At 47.6% G+C, this 20,436-nt stretch overlaps 2 protein-coding genes across 3 annotated transcripts in view; one reads left to right on the top strand and one right to left on the bottom strand.

Moving 5' to 3' along the window:
* The window catches only part of LOC143300822 (protein disulfide-isomerase TMX3-like), a 137,721-nt gene that overhangs the window by 57,361 nt on the left and 59,924 nt on the right, over window positions 1-20,436 (bottom strand). The window lies entirely within an intron of this gene.
* The window catches only part of LOC143300366 (uncharacterized), a 45,730-nt gene that overhangs the window by 6,078 nt on the left and 19,216 nt on the right, over window positions 1-20,436 (top strand). For both annotated transcript variants that reach the window (XM_076613979.1, XM_076613980.1), the window contains exons 2-5: window positions 15,232-16,577; window positions 17,178-17,348; window positions 18,031-18,216; window positions 20,032-20,221. In XM_076613979.1, the coding sequence (XP_076470094.1) occupies window positions 16,161-16,577; window positions 17,178-17,348; window positions 18,031-18,216; window positions 20,032-20,221 (964 nt within the window). In that variant the 5' untranslated portion in view covers window positions 15,232-16,160. The remainder of the gene's footprint in view (window positions 1-15,231; window positions 16,578-17,177; window positions 17,349-18,030; window positions 18,217-20,031; window positions 20,222-20,436) is intronic.

Below are 20,436 nucleotides of genomic sequence, written 5' to 3'. Positions count from 1 at the left end.
TCTCTCTCTCTCTCTCTCTCTCTCTCTCTATTTCCTCCTTTGAATGTATCTCCTTTTGCAGACAAGACCATGTCACGACAAACTATTGCCAACGACTTTTAAATGGCCAGACCGAAAATTTTGCGAACACATGGAAATCGCTTTTTTTACAAAATCTTGGGGTTGGGGGTGAGGTGCTGGGACGTGGGAGGGTAGGTGTTAGTTCAAACAACTTACCGGCCTCAACGTTAAGTAACACTTCTCTTGCCAACCCCCCCCCCCTCCCCTCTCACCCCCTGCCCCCCTTGCCCTTCCCACCCACTACCCCCTCCCTTCCCACCCACTACCCCCTCCCTTCCCACCCACTACCCCCTCCCTTCTCACCCACTGCCCCCTCCCTCCCCTCCCTTCCCACCCACTGCCCCCTCCCTTCCCACCCACTGCCCCCCTCCCTCCCCTCCTTTCCCACCCTCCCTCCCCTACCTTCTCACCCACTGCCCCCTTCCCCCCTCCCTTCTCACCCACTGCCCCCCTCCCTCACCTCCCTTCCAAACCCACTGCCCCCTTCCCTGAAACACGCGTCAGAGACGTGTTTCTTTATCGCGAGCACGCTGTGAGCTAATGGCGAGAGTGGCGAGGGCGAGAGCAAAGGGAAACGAATGCGAGGCGGTGAGTACATCTCATGCTTTCCTCGCGATAGCCGCAAAGTTGTTCTGAGGCTACCCAGCCTTGACTCGCGAGAACCTAGCCCGGAACTCTTGCCGCGAGGTGGAGAAAAAAAAAATAAGAAAAAAGAAACGCATCTTCCTAGCTTTCTGGCGAGAAGAAACGTGCCTGTGGAGCAATCTCCCACCCAGCCTCTTTTCTCCACCTTGATTCCCCCTCCCCCCCTTTTCCTCTCTGTTAGTCACAGTCTCTCTACCTCCCCCACACCCCCCCTCCCCCCTTTTCCTCTCTGTTAGTCACAGTCTCTCTACCTCCCCCACACTCCCCCCTCCCCCCTTTTCCTCTCTGTTAGTCACAGTCTCTCTACCTCCCCCACACTCCCCCCTCTTCCTCTCTGTTAGTCACGGTCTCTCTACCTCTCCCACACCCCCTCTCTCCCCTTTTCCTCTCTGTTAGTCACAGTCTCTCTACCTCCCCCACACCCCCTCTCTCCCCTTTTCCTCTCTGTTAGTCACAGTCTCTCTACCTCCCCCACACCCCCTCTCTCCCCTTTTCCTCTCTGTTAGTCACAGTCTCTCTACCTCCCCCACACCCCCTCCCCCCTTTTTCCTCTCTGTTAGTCACAGTCTCTCTACCTCCCCCACACACCCTCTCTCCCCTTTTCCTCTCTGTTAGTCACAGTCTCTCTATCTCCCCTACACACCCTCCCCCCAAATCTCTCTCTCTCTCTCTTTCTCCCTCTCTCTTTTCCCTCTCTCTGTGTCGCTCGCACTGTCAGTATAATAGTCCTCTCTCTCTCTCTCTCTCTCTCTCTCTCTCATATATATATATATATATATATATATATGTGTGTGTGTGTGTGTGTGTCTCTCTCTCTCTCTCTCTCTCTCTCTCTCTCTCTCTCTCTCTCTCGACACACACACACACACACACACACATATATATATATATATATATGTGTGTGTGTGTGTGTGTGTGTGTGTGTGTGTGTGTGTGTGGGTGTGTGTTTCTGTACGGTGTATGCATGTACGGACCCGATGTAACGAGCACCACTCACAACCTTAAGGTGCAATCGTTATCTGACAAAACCACTGAATGACAGTTTTCAAGCTGAAATATTGTTTGTTTGTTGCTGTTCAAACACTCGACTGTTGCCCGCCGTTCTTTCTCTGTCTCTGGACCTTGAGATTGGAATGAACGTCCTCTTTCGCTTCGTCAAGTCTCCACTCTCAGCTCTTTCAAGTCTGGCCTTAAAACCCACCTCTTCCCAAAATAGCCTCCCTTGCCTGCCTCTTCCTTGTCTTTAGTTTCTACAGTTTTAGAGTTATGCATGCGTGTGAATGACTGGTGCGAAAGCGCTTTGATTTGTCTCTGCACAAGATTCAGCGCTATATAAATACCATTATTATTATAATTATTATTATTGTTGTTGGTTTTTTTCTAGCGGGTTGTACAAATTCTGCGCAGTGCACGTGTGCCTGAAAAAAAAAAACCGTTTGTGTGTTGAGTGAGAGAGAAGCTAGTGGTAGACCATGTGGAACTTGTATACTTTGAATCAACTCTGGATTTGTGTGTGTGTGTGTGTGTGTGTGTGTGTGTGTGTGTGAAAATACACGTGCTTTCTGGTGGGGTTGGGGTGGATGGAGGTGGTCTTGAACTTTTTGTGAAGTCTGTATTTCCCAGTTCCTCCCCGCTTCAGGCGATCATTTAACAAAATGTGCATTCCACACCGCATTACATCACCCTCCCTCCCACAAGGCCAAACGTACAGCTACGCTTCATTTCGTCAACAGGACGACGGCGTGCTTCAGTCCTTGTGGACTGGAGAGCGGGAACTCTGTGTGTGTGTGTGTGTGTGTGTGTGTGTGGTGCGTGAGTGTGTGTGTCCTTGTGGACTGGAGAGCGGGAACTCTGTGTGTGTGTGTGTGTGTGTGTGTGTGTGGTGCGTGAGTGTGTGCGTGTGTGGTGCGTGAGTGTGTGTGTGTGTGTGTGTGTGTGTGTGTGTGGTGCGTGAGTGTGTGTGTGTGTGGTGCGTGAGTGTGTGTGTGTGTGTGGTGCGTGAGTGTGTGCGTGAGTGCGTGCGTGTGTGTGTTGTTGTCTTCAGTTTAACGTCTTTCCATTTGAAGTGATATTAGACGAAAAAAAAAAAGAAAGAAAAAAAAAAAACAAACAAACAAACAAAACGTGGTGGTAGGGGTTGTGGGAGGGGGAGGGGTAAAAGTGTGTGTATGTGTGGAGGGTGATTATGGAGAGACAACGCTAGGGAAAATGGAAACGTTATAAACGCCAACATGAAACAATTATGACAACTATAACAAATGTCCTATATGACTACGCAGCAAACCTTGTGTGTGTGTGTGTGTGTGTGTGTGTGTGTGTGTGTGTGTGTGTGTGTGTGTGTGTGTGTGTGTGTGACGCGTATGGGGGGGGGGAGGGGAATGGGGAAGGGGTTGTGGGAAAAGGTCCTGTACATACCGTGACGGCCACGTCCTTATCCCCTTAACTAACGCAGGTAGACTGCCGTGCTGATTGTGTGCATGTGTGTGTAGGGGTGGGTAGCGAGGGAGCGGTAACGACAGAAGTAAAGATGAAGAGGAAATAAGAGAGACAGAGACAGACAGTAACAGTTGGTGTGGGTGGGTGGTGGGAAGGTGGAGGGAAAGTAAGGTCGGCTAAACATTTCTTGAAACCTCGAAAACAGCGCACACATACAAACAAGTGTGAAGAAAGATGGAGAGACAGACAGACAGACATACACAGACAGACAGACAGACAGAAGGGGGTGGGGTGTCTCTCCATGGCCTTGGGGAGAGTGGCAGAAGGAGACAAGAAGACTGTGTGTTGCAGGATGTGTTGTCTGACTGACCTCCTGTGCTGTGTCTGACTGACCTCCTGTGTTGCAGGATGTGTTGTCTGACTGACCTCCTCAGGATGTGTTGTCTGACTGACCTCCTGTGCTGCAGGATGTGTTGTCTGACTGACCTCCTGTGCTGTGTCTGACTGACCTCCTGTGTTGCAGGATGTGTTGTCTGACTGACCTCCTGTGCTGCAGGATGTGTTGTCTGACTGACCTCCTGTGCTGCAGGATGTGTTGTCTGACTGACCTCCTGTGCTGCAGGATGTGTTGTCTGACTGACCTCCTGTGTTATGTCTGAATGACCTCCTGTGCTGCAGGATGTGTTGTCTGACTGACCTCCTGTGCTGCAGGATGTGTTGTCTGACTGACCTCCTGTGTTGCAGGATGTGTTGTCTGACTGACCTCCTGTGCTGCAGGATGTGTTGTCTGACTGACCTCCTGTGTTGCAGGATGTGTTGTCTGACTGACCTCCTGTGCTGCAGGATGTGTTGTCTGAATGACCTCCTGTGTTATGTCTGAATGACCTCCTGTGCTGCAGGATGTGTTGTCTGACTGACCTCCTGTGCTGCAGGATGTGTTGTCTGACTGACCTCCTGTGTTATGTCTGAATGACCTCCTGTGCTGCAGGATGTGTTGTCTGAATGACCTCCTGTGCTGCAGGATGTGTTGTCTGACTGACCTCCTGTGTTGCAGGATGTGTTGTCTGAATGACCTCCTGTGCTGCAGGATGTGTTGTCTGAATGACCTCCTGTGCTGCAGGATGTGTTGTCTGACTGACCTCCTGTGTTGCAGGATGTGTTGTCTGAATGACCTCCTGTGCTGCAGGATGTGTTGTCTGAATGACCTCCTGTGTTGCAGGATGTGTTGTCTGAATGACCTCCTGTGTTGCAGGATGTGTTGTCTGAATGACCTCCTGTGCTGCAGGATGTGTTGTCTGACTGACCTCCTGTGTTGTGTCTGACTGACCTCCTGTGTTGCAGGATGTGTTGTCTGACTGACCTCCTGTGTTGCAGGATGTGTTGTCTGACTGACCTCCTGTGCTGCAGGATGTGTTGTCTGACTGACCTCCTGTGTTGCAGGATGTGTTGTCTGACTGACCTCCTGTGCTGCAGGCACAATGGGCCCACAGGGACATGACTACAGCCACAGAAGGAAACAGACCTTAACAACATCTCCCCACACAGCACACTGAGGTAGACCCGCCCACCACTGCGCTATACTGTGTTCGTAGTTGTAGTCTTCAGTTTAACGTCTTCCACTTTAATTAAGTGATATTACTGATGTTACTGTCTTCGTGGGCCCAGGGTTGTGACAGCCACACCAAAGATGTTTCCTTGCTTTGGCCGCTAACTTTCTTCCACGACTGACTAAGAGCAGGACAACGAGGGACAGAGAAAAAGAAAAGAAAAGAAGACGAATAAATAAAGGAGTGAGAGGAGGAGGAGAAGGAGGAGGACGAGTAAAGAACAGAAGACAGCAACAGGTGGGAAGGGTCTTGTTCATACCTTGACCACGTCCTTTAGCCCTTAACGTACGTGGGTAGACTGCCGTGTGTGTGTGTGTGTGTGTGTGTGTGTGAGGAGGGGGGGTTAGGGGGGCTGAACGTATGTTGACCATGTCCTTGAGGCAAACTACCCGAAGTGGTTGCTGTCACTGGGGTGTGGAAGTACTTGTCCAGTCTGGTAGAATGTGATGAGAAGATGGGTTGTGAGCCGTGTAGGCGTATCATTAAAAGCTTTTTGGTGTGTCTGTGTGTGTGTGTGTGTGTGTGTGTGTGTGTGTGTGTGTGTGTGTGTGTGTGTGTGTGTGTGAAATAAAACATTTATTTTGTTCTTGCTCTCTTCCACCACCCTCTCTCTCTCTCTCTCTCTCTCTCTCTCTCCGTGTGTGTATCTTTGTATCAGTGTAACTTCTTTGATTTTCTTGTTCACGATGACTTCAACTGGTAATGTACTGTTCACATACTGTTCACATGTCCCTTTCATGATGACTAACTGGTTATGTACTGTTCACATACTGTTCACATGTCCCTTTCACGATGACTTTAACTGGTTATGTACTGTTCACATGTCCCTTTCACGATGACTTCAACTGGTAATGTACTGTTCACATACTGTTCACATGTCCCTTTCATGATGACTAACTGGTTATGTACTGTTCACATACTGTTCACATGTCCTTTTCACGACGACATGACTTTAACTGGTTATGTACTGTTCACATGTCCCTTTCACGATGACTTTAACTGGTTATGTACTGTTCACATGTCCCTTTCACGATGACTTTAACTGGTTATGTACTGTTCACATGTCTCTTTCACGATGACTTTAACTGGTTATGGACTGTTCACATGTCCCTTTCACGATGACTTTAACTGGTTATGGACTGTTCACATGCCCCTTTCACGATGACTTTAACTGGTTATGTACTGTTCACATGCCCCTTTCACGATGACTTTAACTGGTTATGTACTGTTAACATACTGTTAACATGTCCCTTTCACGATGACTTTAACTGGTTATGTACTGTTAACATACTGTACACATGTCCGTTTCACGAGAAGCGCAAGCTCTGATGGGCCCTACAAGCTTTCGTCAAATAAAACAGTTGCGCGCGCTCTCTCTCTCTTTTCTCTCTCTCCTTCTCCCTTAAAAATAAACGATGTTGCGATAACGTAAAGGCGTGTCCTTTCTGTAACCAGACAGAGGACGAATTTAATTTTCTGCTACATTGTGATGTCTACAGACCATTAAGAGAGAAATACATTTTTAAACATAGACAGTTTAGTAGAGATCGTCATGTAGAATTGGCACAATCTGTTAAAAAACGAAGATGTGAACGTAACTAGAGATGTTATGTACACAGTCTATGCGTTCAAAAGAAGGGAAGAACTTGAAGCAGGATTTTAAGTTTGGACAAATAACCCTTATTTTCATTTCAACAAATGTGTTGTGTTTAAACTTCTGGTATTATTTCATTTATTTTCTCATTGTCTTTTCTTTTTGCGATCAGGTGTGTGCATGTGCACCTCAAATATTTACAAGCAGGTGGTCTAACATTAAATTCTCTGAGTCCATGAGTCTCTCTTTCTCCCTCTCTGTCTTTCTGTCTATGTCTCTCTGTCTTTCTGTCTCTGCCTCTCTCCCTTCGCGCAATGCACGAGACCAATGCGGTAAAGTTATACCGAAAACCCCGCACCCCCACCCAGCACGAGACCAATGCGGTAAGGTTATACCGAAAACCCCGCACCCCCACCCAACACTCCCACCCTGCACGAGACCAATGCGGTAAGGTTATACCGAAAACCCTGCACTTCCACCCAGCACGAGACCAATGCGGTAAGGTTATACCGAAAACCCCGTACCCCTACCCTGCACGAGACCAATGCGGTAAGGTTATACCGAAAACCCCGTACCCCTACCCTGCACTTCCACCCAGCACGAGACCAATGCGGTAAGGTTATACCGAAAACCCCGCACCCACACCCTGCACGAGACCAATGCGGTAAGGTTATACCGAAAACCCCGCACCCCCCCCCCCCCACCCTGCAGGAGACCAATGCGGTAAGGTTATACCGAAAACCCCGCACCCCCCCCCCACCCCCACCCTGCAGGAGACCAATGCGGTAAGGTTATACCGAAAACCCCGCACCCCCCCCCCCCCCCACCCTGCACGAGACCAATGCGGTAAGGTTATACCGAAAACCCCGCACCCCCCCCCCCCCCCCCCACCCTGCAGGAGACCAATGCGGTAAGGTTATACCGAAAACCCCGCACCCCCCCCCCCCCCCCAGCACGAGACCAATGCGGTAAGGTTATACCGAAAACCCCGCACCCCCCCCCCCCACCCTGCACGAGACCAATGCGGTAAGGTTATACCGAAAACCCCGCACCCCACCCCACCCCCCACCCTGCACGAGACCAATGCGGTAAGGTTACACCGAAAACCCCGCACCCCACCCCACCCCCCACCCTGCACGAGACCAATGCGGTAAGGTTATACCGAAAACCCCGCACCCCCCCCCCCCCACCCTGCACGAGACCAATGCGGTAATGTTATACCGAAAACCCCGCACCCCCCCCCCCCCACCCTGCACGAGACCAATGCGGTAAGGTTATACCGAAAACCCCGCACCCCCACCCTGCACTTCCACCCTGCACGAGACCAATGCGGTAAGGTTATACCGAAAACCCCGCACCCCCACCCAGCACGAGACCAATGCGGTAAGGTTATACCGAAAACCCCGTACCCCCACCCAGCACGAGAACAATGCGGTAAGGTTATACCGAAAACCCCGTACCCCCCGACCCTGCACGAGACAAATGCGGTTAGGTTATACCGAAAACCCCGCACCCACACCCAGCACGAGACCAATGCGGTAAGGTTATACCGAAAACCCTGCACCCCCACCCTGCACGAGACCAATGCGGTAAGGTTATACCGAAAACCCCGCACCCCCCCCCCCCCCCACACCCTGCACGAGACCAATGCGGTAAGGTTATACCGAAAACCCCGCACCCCCACACAGCACGAGGCCAATGCGGTAAGGTTATACCGAAAACCCCGCACCCCCACCCTGCACGAGACCAATGCGGTAAGGTTATACCGAAAACCCCGCACCCCCACCCTGCACGAGACCAATGCGGTAAGGTTATACCGAAAACCCCGCACCCCCCCCCCCCACCCCCACCCTGCACGAGACCAATGCGGTAAGGTTATACCGAAAACCCCGCACCCCCACACAGCACGAGGCCAATGCGGTAAGGTTATACCGAAAACCCCGCACCCCCACCCAGCACGAGACCAATGCGGTAAGGTTATACCGAAAACCCCGCACCCACACCCAGCACGAGACCAATGCGGTAAGGTTATACCGAAAACCCCGCACCCCCACCCCGCACCCCCACCCAGCACGAGACCAATGCGGTAAGGTTATACCGAAAACCCCGCACCCCTACCCAGCACCCCCACCCCCTTCCTTCCCCCAAACCTATCCCCTGGTTTTCCGCCTCGTCGGCTGTCAGTAAGGAACAACTGGTGCTAGGTAAAAAAAAAGTAGGCAACCTTCGCCATCCCTCCGGAAAACTGCTGACGAGAAACTCGTTAAGAATTCCACCCACCCCCCCCCCCCCCAAAAAAAAAAAAAAAAAAAAAAAAAAAAAAAAAAAAAAGAGAGAGAGAGAGAGCGAGTGAGAGAGGCAGACAGAGACAGAGAGACAGATACAGAGAGAAAGAGACACAGGGAGGCAGACAGACAGAGACAGATACAGAGAGAGAGAACGAACGAACGAACGAATCTTTTTAATGAGGGAAGTGGAATAAGCATGCATATGCTTTTTTACATCCAGCCCTCAGGGCAAAAAGAAATGAAATCAAAATGTTCACAACAAAAGGTTATAGAAAAACATACATGAAATTCAAATACACTCAACTGCACAGTAGCATTTACAAGTACATGATCATGATACCTGCATTAATGACAATAATGTATATGAATATGGAAATGAGAGAGATAGAGTGAGTGAGTGAGAGAGAGATAGAGGATGAATGAATGAATGAAGGAAGAAAGGAAGGAAGGAATAAATGAATGATAAATGAATGAATGAATGAATGGATCTTATTTCCGATAGCATTAGAGTAAGCAAACAATTGCTTTCTCCAGCCCTCGAAAGGGAAAAATGTCTAGAGAGACAGAGACAGAGAGAGACAGAAAGAGAGGCAGATGGAAAGAAAGAGAGAGGCACAGAGAGAGAGAGGCACAGAGAAACAGAGACAGACAGACAGACAGAGACAGAGAGAGAACAATGCAGGTATCTTTTAACTCTCTCCATACGAACGGCGAAAGAGAAGACGTCAGCAGTGTTTCACCCCAATTACCACCATCAAAATATTGCAAGCGGAAGGCTCTTATACTGAAGACGTGAATGTTGACAAAGAATACCACAATTCTGACGACGGAAGCTAAAGGTTGGGTCATTCAGACACCCACTGGACATCCGAGGGGTCTGTGTAGAGGAGAAGAGAGGACTGGCCGTACTGAGTGAGTTAAGGCACCGCCACACTGTTCGATCCACTCGGGCGAGACCGTCTGCTTTCCACTCATGTGACTCAATGTACGGGGGTCCGGAATATCCGGTCAGTGTCTATCAAAGAGGCGGCAGCGTGTAGCCGTGTGGGACACTTCAGCTGGAGCGGAAGGCCAGGTTTCGTTGTTTTTTTGTTGTTTTTTTCCGCTTCACCGGGCAGTGCTCAAACAATATTTGTATCGCTGAGTGCACGGAGAGGTGTTAAGCTGAAGTCTTCAAAAGAGCTCATAGTGTGTGTCTCTTGGTGCAAGTTTGATTCATCCGAACGCCAAGGAAAGTACTGAGTTGCAGAGTTGGTTTTTTGTGTGTGTATGTTTGTTGTTGTTTTGGAGGGGTGAGGGGAGGGGGGGTCTTTGGGGTTTTTTTTAAGTGTGTAAACAGAGTCAATGTAATGCCCCGGTGTGTGTGTGTGTGTGTGTGTGTGTGTCCATGGTGAACTTTGACGTTGGCATTTTCTCGGCCACTGCTGCAAATGACACAGAAACCTATGTTGGCAAGATGGTCTGTATGAATAAGACCTTTGAAGTCATCCCCTTTAAGTCGGATGAGATGCCAAAGGTTGAAGTCATAGACAAAAAGAGACTTTATCTTTAATCCAGTTTTAATCAAACTTGGTACTGTGACTTGTTATGGGAACAATGTGATCCTGAAAGAAATGCAAAAACCGGAGGTTAAAGGTTGACGTCACAACATCGCATGTAATGCTGATAGGAAAGTGTTTCTTCGTGTGACACAAGCCTTGTGTATAATCTTTCTCAAAGTACAGTCACTGGTCACAGTACAATCACTGGTCATAGTACAATCACTGGTCACAGTACAGTGGTTACAGTACAATCACTGGTTACAGAACACTGGTCACAGTACAATCGCTGTTCACAGTACACTGGTCACAGTACAATCACTGGTCACAGTACAATCACTGGTCACAGTACAATCACTGGTCACAGTACAATTACCGGTCATAGTACAAACACTGGTCATAGTACAGTCACTGGTCACAGTACAATAACAGGTCACAGTACAATTACAGGTCATAGTACAAACACTGGTCATAGTACAGTCACTGGTCACAGTACAATAACAGGTCACAGTACAATTACAGGTCATAGTACAAACACTGGTCATAGTACAGTCACTGGTCACAGTACAGTCACTGGTCACAGTACAATAACAGGTCATAGTACAGTCACTGGTCACAGTACAATCACTGGTCACAGTACAGTCACTGGTCATAGTACAGTCACTGGTCACAGTACAATAACAGGTCATAGTACAGTCACTGGTCACAGTACAGTCACTGGTCACAGTACAATAACAGGTCACAGTACAATTACAGGTCATAGTACAAACACTGGTCATAGTACAGTCACTGGTCACAGTACAGTCACTGGTCACAGTACACTCACTGGTCATAGTACAGTCACTGGTCACAGTAGTCACTGGTCATAGTACACTCACTGGTCACAGTACAATCACTGGTCATAGTACAGTCACTGGTCACAGTAGTCACTGGTTATAGTACACTCACTGGTCACAGTACAATCACTGGTCATAGTACAGTCACTGGTCACAGTAGTCACTGGTCATAGTACAGTCACTGGTCATAGTACAGTCATAGTACAGTCACTGGTCACAGTACAGTCATAGTACAGTCACTGGTCACAGTACAGTCACTGGTCACAGTACAGTCACTGGTCACAGTAGTCACTGGTCATAGTACACTCACTGGTCACAGTACAGTCACTGGTCACAGTACAGTCACTGGTCATAGTACAGTCATAGTACAGTCACTGGTCACAGTACAATCACTGGTCATAGTACAATCACTGGTCACAGTAGTCACTGGTCATAGTACACTCACTGGTCACAGTACAGTCACTGGTCACAGTACAGTCACTGGTCATAGTACAGTCATAGTACAGTCACTGGTCACAGTACAGTCATAGTACAGTCACTGGTCACAGTACAGTCACTGGTCACAGTACAGTCACTGGTCATAGTACAGTCACTGGTCACAGTACAGTCACTGGTCATAGTACACTCACTGGTCACAGTACAGTCACTGGTCACAGTACAGTCACTGGTCATAGTACAGTCATAGTACAGTCACTGGTCACAGTACAATCACTGGTCGCAGTACAGTCACTGGTCACAGTACAATCACTGGTCACAGTCGGAACGACACCCGTGTGAAGATAAATTCTGAGATAAAAGGCCAAGGTCATAACATGGCATATTGCAAAAAAATGTATAAACATGATAGAAATTTATTTTCCGTAAAACATGGTATCGTCATTTGTTAATGGAAGCTGTGCTCTTTTTAAGGCGGTCTTGAAAGAGCTGAGTGAAGAGATTTCGCAAGGAAGCGAAACGGGGAGTTCATTCCAAGGTGAAGGTCAGAGGGAGAGGAAAGAGTGACGAACAACTTGCTGAGTGCAGTGAACACGCAAGAACATGAACTGTTTCGAGTGAATCGAACAATCTCTCACAGCCTTATTACATAAAATGCCTGTCGAAAGAGCAATCGAACAATCTCACAGCCTTATTACATAAAATGCCTGTCGAAAGAGCAATCGAACAATCTCACAGCCTTATTACATAAAATGCCTGTCGAAAGAGCAATCGAACAATCTCTCACAGCCTTATTACATAAAATGCCTGTCGAAAGAGCAATCGAACAATCTCTCACAGCCTTATTACATAAAATGCCTGTCGAAAGAGCAATCGAACAATCTCTCACAGCCTTATTACATAAAATGCCTGTCGAAAGAGCAATCGAACAATCTCTCACAGCCTTATTACATAAAATGCCTGTCGAAAGAGCAATCGAACAATCTCTCACAGCCTTATTACATAAAATGCCTGTCGAAAGAGCAATCGAACAATCTCTCTCAGCCTAATTACATAAAATGCCTGTCGAAAGAGCAATCGAACAATCACTCACAGCCTTATTACATAAAATGCCTGTCGAAAGAGCAATCGAACAATCTCTCACAGCCTTATTAAATAAAATGCCTGTCGAAAGAGCAATCGAACAATCTCTCACAGCCTTATTACATAAAATGCCTGTCGAAAGAGCAATCGAACAATCTCTCTCAGCCTAATTACATAAAATGCCTGTCGAAAGAGCAATCGAACAATCACTCACAGCCTAATTACATAAAATGCCTGTCGAAAGAGCAATCGAACAATCTCTCACAGCCTTATTACATAAAATGCCTGTCGAAAGAGCAATCGAACAATCTCTCACAGCCTTATTACATAAAATGCCTGTCGAAAGAGCAATCGAACAATCTCTCACAGCCTTATTACATAAAATGCCTGTCGAAAGAGCAATCGAACAATCTCTCACAGCCTTATTACATAAAATGCCTGTCGAAAGAGCAATCGAACAATCTCTCTCAGCCTAATTACATAAAATGCCTGTCGAAAGAGCAATCGAACAATCTCTCACAGCCTTATTACATAAAATGCCTGTCGAAAGAGCAATCGAACAATCTCTCACAGCCTAATTACATAAAATGCCTGTCGAAAGAGCAATCGAACAATCTCTCACAGCCTTATTACATAAAATGCCCCTCGAAAGAGCAATCGAACAATCTCTCACAGCCTTATTACATAAAATGCCTGTCGAAAGAGCAATCAAACAATCTCTCACAGCCTAATTACATAAAATGCCTGTCGAAAGAGCAATCGAACCATCACTCACAGCCTTATTACATACAATGCCTGTCCAAAGAGCAATCGAAAGGAGGAGTTTGTATTATACTCCATGTTTGGTGTTAAATATACTTACCATGTCAAACTGATGCTGCTTGGCCAAAATTTCGCGCGGCTAACAGTGAAAAGACGGGCCCACCCGCTCTCAGCCAATCAAACGCCTCTAAAAACTATAAGCGCTTAACGACAATCTCTCACAGCCTTATTACATACAATTCCTGTCGAAAGAGCAATCGAACAATCACTCACAGCCTTATTACATAAAATGCCTGTCGAAAGAGCAATCGAACAATCACTCACAGCCTTATTACATAAAATGCCTGTCGAAAGAACAGTCGAACAATCTCACAGCCTTATAAAGCAAAATGCCTGTCGAAAGAAGGGGGGGGAGGAGAAAGAGGAAGGGAGGAAGGGAGGGAAAGTGTGAGTGCGTTGTATGAGCTTGCGGGTACATGCATGTTTTACTTACGAGGACGTGCATGTTTTTGCTCTTGGGTATGTGCATGTTGTGCCTACGAGTACATGCATGTTCTGCTTGCAGGTAAATGCATGTTGATGTGTGGTGAGATGGAGAGGTGAGATGGTGGTGAGAGATGTGTGTGCCAGTTACTTGAATGGTGCTCACGATTGTTTGTATTGCACCCCGTGCCCGAAGGGCTTCATTGCTGAGTGGACATTAAAATAATTGTCATTGTCATTGTCATTTTTCTCACATTGCATCCATCTGATAAACTCACACTTTCTCAGACCTTGACCAATTCCTCCCAAAAACTAAGCACCCACCTCCCCCCCCCCCAAAAAAAAAAAATGTCCTTCAGCCATCGTGCAAAAATAAACAGGGGGGAGGGGGGTGGAAGGAGGGGGAGGGTGTAGGGTATGGGGTCATAAAAAAAAACAAGAAAGAAAAACCCTCTTCCTAAAAGAGTTAAAAAAAAAAAAAAAAACATCTTGACCAACACGCCATTCCGCCCTCCTTGCTGTTTCTGCAGCCATGCAGATGACATGATTACATCCAGACGGTTCGCGTCGGGATACATCAGAGTGTGTGAGAGAGAGAGAGAGAGAGAGGGGGGGGAGAGAGAGAGGGAGAGAGCGTACGCGAGCATGCATGCGTGCATCTCAGTGGTCGGTTCTGCGGTGAAGCAAATGATGTTTGAGACACAGTATAATTTTGTCAGTATCCACGAGGTGTGAGAGAGAGAGAGAGAGAGAGAGAGGGGGGGGGGAGAGGGAGAGAGGGAGACGGGGGTGGGGGTGGGGGGGGGTTTGTAGAGAGAGAGAGAGAGAGTGTGTGTGTGTGTGTGTGTGTGTGTGCGTGCGCGCGTGCGTGTGTGAGGTGGGGAATATGGGGTTTATGTGTGTATATCTCAGTGGTCGATACTGCAAGGGTGAAATCTGTCCTGTGCTGGAAAACAAGGAGTCAAAACGACGAAGAGTGACCTTGTTTATTAAGAGACTAGGAACCCACCCTCAACCCCCCACCCGGAAAGAAACAGAAAAAGATAAAACTGTGGGCCGGGGGTTTAGAGGAAACACACAGACACAGCCACGAAGGTTGTGCTTTTTTTTTCTCTCTCTCTTTTTTGCTTTTATTCATTTGACCATTGGTTACTTTGTTCAATTGTTTGTCATTAGGTTTCTGTTAATGGTGGTGGTGGTGGGGATGTTCCTTCAGGAATAATTCTGCTTCCTATATAGTTTTATTTGCACCCTTGTGTACTGTTCATTCGCCTTGTTTTGAATTCTGTATCGTGGGGTTTTTGTTTAAAGGTTTGAACCCTCAGCTGTTACTTTGTGTCCAGATCTGAACACATTACTCATTTATGTCTGCCTGTCTGTTCGCTCATCCACAAAGCAACGCTGTGACAATGTTCCGGGTGAATGAATGAATGACATTCCTCTTTTCGTTTTGTTTTTCTCCAGATCATCCACGTGCTTGGACATTCTCAAAGAAACGCAGTCTGCCTGTTCGTAAAAAAACAAATTAAACAAATAAAAATAAAACAAAATAAGCTCACCTCATCTGCTCAATTACTGATCTCATACGGATTTGTTATTGTTCTTTAACAACCAAGGAAAAGTCCAAAACGCAATCCAGTATCAGCCAGGACAGACCTATATTAAACCAGGACAGGACTGCACCAGGTCATTCTAAACCAGCATAAACCGATACTGAACCAGGACAGACTCATACTAAACCAGGACATACGCATTCTGCACCAAATTACTCTAAATCAGTATATACGATACAAAACCAGGTCATACTATCCCATCATTAACTGATACTAAACCAGGACACACCCATACAAAACCAGGTCATACTGAACCAATATATACCTATACTGAACCAGAACAGACTTACGAAATAAGGGCAGGTCCAAACTCAACCAGGTTAGAGCCATGCGAAACCGGGATACGCCCGTACGAAACTAGGACCCATACGAACTGAACCATACTAAAACAGAACAGACCCCAAACCAAACCAGTACGGGTCCGTACTAAACCGGGAAACACCCAAAACTCGACCCAAGACACACTCAAACTTCACCAAGAAATACGCCCCCCTAAAAAACTCAACCAACTAAAACTCAACCACCAAAAAACCGACACAAACCAAATCGCCCCAACAACTGGGAACACAACCCAAATTGTCACATCTCAACCCAGAAACACGCCCCAAATTCAGTCAGGTCTCAAAAACTAGGAACACGCCACAAAGTAAACTCTCAGCCACAAAGACATGTGCCAGAAAAGCAATCGCAAACCAGCACAACGCAGGCAGCAACAGCAGCAGTAACAGCACCAGTCAGCACCCAGCGCAGCGTTCCCACTTCTTCGTCGATACGACAGGGATGAGAAGGAACTCCCCTCCAACGACAACAACGACTCCTCGCCGTCCTACAACAACAACAACAACAACAACAACAAGAAACCTGGCGGTGTCAGCCACCTGCCAAACCACCAGGATGAAGACGACGATACACAACCACAACACCACCACTGCACCCTTTATCTTCTCCTTCCTACTGCTGTTGTTGAGCCACGAGATGATGGTGGTGGTGGTGGTGGCAGTGGAAGCGGCAGAAGAGGAGAGTGTCTCGGGCCAGCATCAGGCCAAAGTGGACAGTGCCCAGTGCTCTTACACGCTCGTGGTCAACGAGTTCGACGTGTCCAAGTGCCCGGTCATGCTGGCAGACGGCCAGGCAGCGCAGGACATGGTCCACCAGCAGCAGCAGCAGCAGCAGCAGCACAAGTATCATCATTCAAAGGTAATGTGAGCATCCTGTTGTGTTGTATTTGGGGTTTTACTCCCTTCTATATTCTATTTTCGTTAATCTTATGTACTTGTTCCTTTATTTCTAACTGATGTTGTGTGTACAGTCTGCATCGCTGGGCACAGCGGATTCTTGATTTTTTTTTTTTTTTTTTACTTGCTGATTTATCTTTAATCTGGTCATCTTTATGCAGTCTACATCACTGGGCACAACGTTTTATCATTATTACTGTTATTATTAGTATTATTATTGTTGTTGTTGTTGCATCATATGAGCTTATACTGTGTAAAACAGATAACTGCAATCCATTACAGAGTTCTTATTGAATCGAGGGGAGAATTGTCCAACTTTGATACGTTCCGTACATTTAACAAATAATGCCCATGATGCAGCCTGTTCATCAGCAAACGTGTCCACGGTTAATTTCTCTTCTGGAGACAATAATAGATTATCCTTCCTGTTCTTAACGAAACATGGGAGAGTTGGTGGAACTTCGGTATGTTCCGTGGATTAAATGCCTATGCATGTAGCAAACGTATCCACGATATCTCTTGTGGGGACAACACTAAAGTATCCTCCCTGTACACTTTGTAGAAGGGAGGCTCCCATGACGACCCCTCCTCCTTCTCCCCGTCCTCCTCCTCTTCCAAGCCGCGGGGCGGTCCCGGGAATCACGAGCTGAGGGGTGTGGGTGGCTGGAGCAGCGGCGGTCATCGTCACCAGCAGGACCAGGAGCGGGAGGTGGTGGGGGTGCTCAAGTCACAGGTGAGAGGAAGCTCTGTGTGTGTGTGTGTGTGTGTGTGTGTGTGTGTGTGTGTGTGTGTGTGTGTGTGTGTGTGTGTGTGTGTGACAGTTTGTGTGTGTGTGTGTGTGACTGTGTGTGTGTGTGACTGAAGCCTGACTAAATGGCACAGGAAACGAATGATGAGCGCCTTGATTCAATAAGGCAGCTTTCAGTCAGCTTTACCCATACAGACAGCCTGCTGTGCAAATGAAATGAGCGCTTTGAGCTTGGCCTCTGAGCGAGGATAGCCGCTGTGTTAGAATCCATATCAAACAGAATACTAACTCTTTGTCTTCAGACGGTACTCTTGTTCACACGTCTCACGTCTTCTTCTCCTCCTTACCCTCCTCCTTTCCCACCTCCTCCAACTTCTCCTTCCCCTCCTCATACCTCTCCTCTTTCCCCTCCTCCTTCTCCTTCCCCTCCTTACCTCCTCCTAATTCTCTTTCCCCTCCTTCTCCTACTTTTCCTCCTTCCCCTCTTCCTACTTCTCCTTCAACTTCTCCTCCCCTCTCCTCCTTTCCTCTTTCCCCTCCTCCTCCTCCTCCCCCCCCCCCCCCCACTTCCTCCCAACTCTCTCCCTCCTACTTCTCCTCCCCCTCCTCCTGCTTCTCATCATTTTCTCCTTCCCCTCTCCTACTCCCCCCTCTCGCTCTCCTGCAGGTCCGGGATCTGGAGGAGCGGCTCCTGCAGGAGATGGTGATGAGCCGCCAGCTGAACAGCACCCTGGGCCGTCACGACAGCGCCTTGCTGCAGGCCGAGAAACGTCTGGCCGACTACCAGGCCAACTTCACCACGCTGTACCGCGCCATGGTGTTCGTGCAGCGACAGCTCCACAGGCAGCGCAAGGTGGGCGGGGCGGTCGCGTGACGGAGTTCCATTCTCTTCTCTTTCTCTCGCGTGACGGAGTTCCATTCTCTTCTCTTTCTCTCGCGTGACGGAGTTCCATTCTCACCTCTTTCTCTCGTCTTGGCTTTGAAATTAATAATAATAATAATAATGGTACTTCTATAGCGCTGAATCTTGTGCATAGACAAATCTAAGCGCTTTCGCATCAGTCATTCTCACGCACGCATGACTCTTAAAACTGGAGAAACTAAAGACAAGGAAGAGGCAGGGAAGGGAGGCTATTTTGGGAAGAGGTGGGTTTTAAGGCCAGACTTGGAAAGAGCTGAGTGTGGAGACTTGACGAAGCGAAAGAGGAAGTTCATTCCAATGAACTAAACACAAATCTTTTTCCTCAGAAAACGCGTTGTTTATATACATGCATGCACGCATACAGCTGCAAAAGCGATAACAAGCTAACAGTTTTATTATCATCGTGGTCAAGTATGTGATCGATTATCATTGTTGTTCGTTTGGTTAAGTGTGACGGGGCTGTCAGAACGTTCCAGAAATGCTTTTGGAACAAAAGGTTTTCAGGTTGTATACAAATAACAGTGACTGACGTCATCTTCTCCTGTGCTCTCTCGCTGTGTTTCGCTCCACCCACACACAATGTTACTCTCGCCCCCTTTCCCATACCCCATCTTGCTCGAGTGCGAATGGTTTTCCCTTTTTTTCCTCTTTTTTTCTTTCTTTCTTTATTGTAATCATGATCTGACCCCTATCCCCCCCCCCCCCCCAAACCCTTGCACGTGCAACAAAGCACTTGTGGTGCTCGTTGCATTGTCCGTACACCACCGTTTGGTGGGAAATTCACGATCATTAACCCTTGTTACAGACGAACAAGTGGTCCTTAAATATGTGTGAGTGGGGACCCTGAAGATAAACACTTTATCGATGTGACCCCTGTTACAGATGAACACTTTTTCGTTGTAAACCCTGTTACAGTTGAACACTTTTTCGTTGTAACCCCTGTTACAGTTTCGTTGTGATACCTGTTACAGATGGAACACTTTTTCGTTGTGACCCCTGTTACAGTTTCGTTGTGATACCTGTTACAGATGGAACACTTTTTCTTTGTGATCCCTGTTACAGATGAACACTTTTCGTTGTGACCCCTGTTACAGATGAATACTTTATTGGTGTGACCCCTGTTACAGATGAACACTTTTTCGTTGTGACCCCTGTTACAGATGAACACTTTATTGATGTGACCCCTGTTACAGATGAACACTTTTTCGTTGTGACCCCTGTTACAGATGAACACTTTATTGATGTGACCCCCTGTTACAGTTGAACACTTTTTCGTTGTAACCCCTGTTACAGATGAACACTTTATCGATGTGACCCCTGTTACAGATGACCACTTTTTCGTTGTGACCCCTGTTACAGATGAACACTTTATTGATGTGACCCCTGTTACAGATAAACACTTTTTCGTTGTGACCCCTGTTACAGATTAACTTTATTGATGCGACCCCTGTTACAGATCAACACTTTATTGATGTGATCCCTGTTACAGATGAACACTTTATTTCGTCGTGACCCCTGTTACAGATGAACACTTATTGATGTGACCCCTGTAACAGTTAAACACTTTTTCGTTGTGACCCCTGTTACAGATTAACTTTATTGATGTGACCCCTGTTACAGATGAACACTTTATTTCGTCGTGACCCCTGTTACAGATGAACTAGAGGTCCCTTTTTTTTCGTTTTGACTCTTGGAGATGAACTGTTACTTCTGAACACCTTTTACCTGTGCCCTGTGTCCCACCAGGTGAACAAGAATCTGAACAAGAAGCTGTCCAACGTGATGCTGGACGTGGTGGAGGTCAACAACGTGCTGACCCGCGTGCCCACCTCCCCCAGGGACGGGGTCAAGGCCACGGCCAAGACCTTCCACGTGCAGAGCGTGGCCAAGGTGCGCTCCTGTCCCGGCGTCACGGACCAGTCCCCGAACTTCGTCGGTACGTGTGTGTGTGTGTGTGTGTGTGTGTGTGTGTGTGTGTTGATAGATAGATAGACAGATAGATAGATAGATGTTTCCTCTCTCTCTCTCTCTCTCTCTCTCTCTCTCTGTATGGACAGATAGACAGACAGATAGATGTTTTCCGCGCGCACATTGTTAAGCGCAAACACACGCATCGCCACGCACCGTGACACGATCGATTATTCGAAAAGT

Source organism: Babylonia areolata, chromosome 26, assembly GCF_041734735.1.
Source record: "Babylonia areolata isolate BAREFJ2019XMU chromosome 26, ASM4173473v1, whole genome shotgun sequence".
In the NCBI taxonomy this organism is placed as follows: Eukaryota; Metazoa; Mollusca; class Gastropoda; order Neogastropoda; family Buccinidae; genus Babylonia; species Babylonia areolata.
This window is presented reverse-complemented; position numbering and strand designations above follow the sequence as displayed.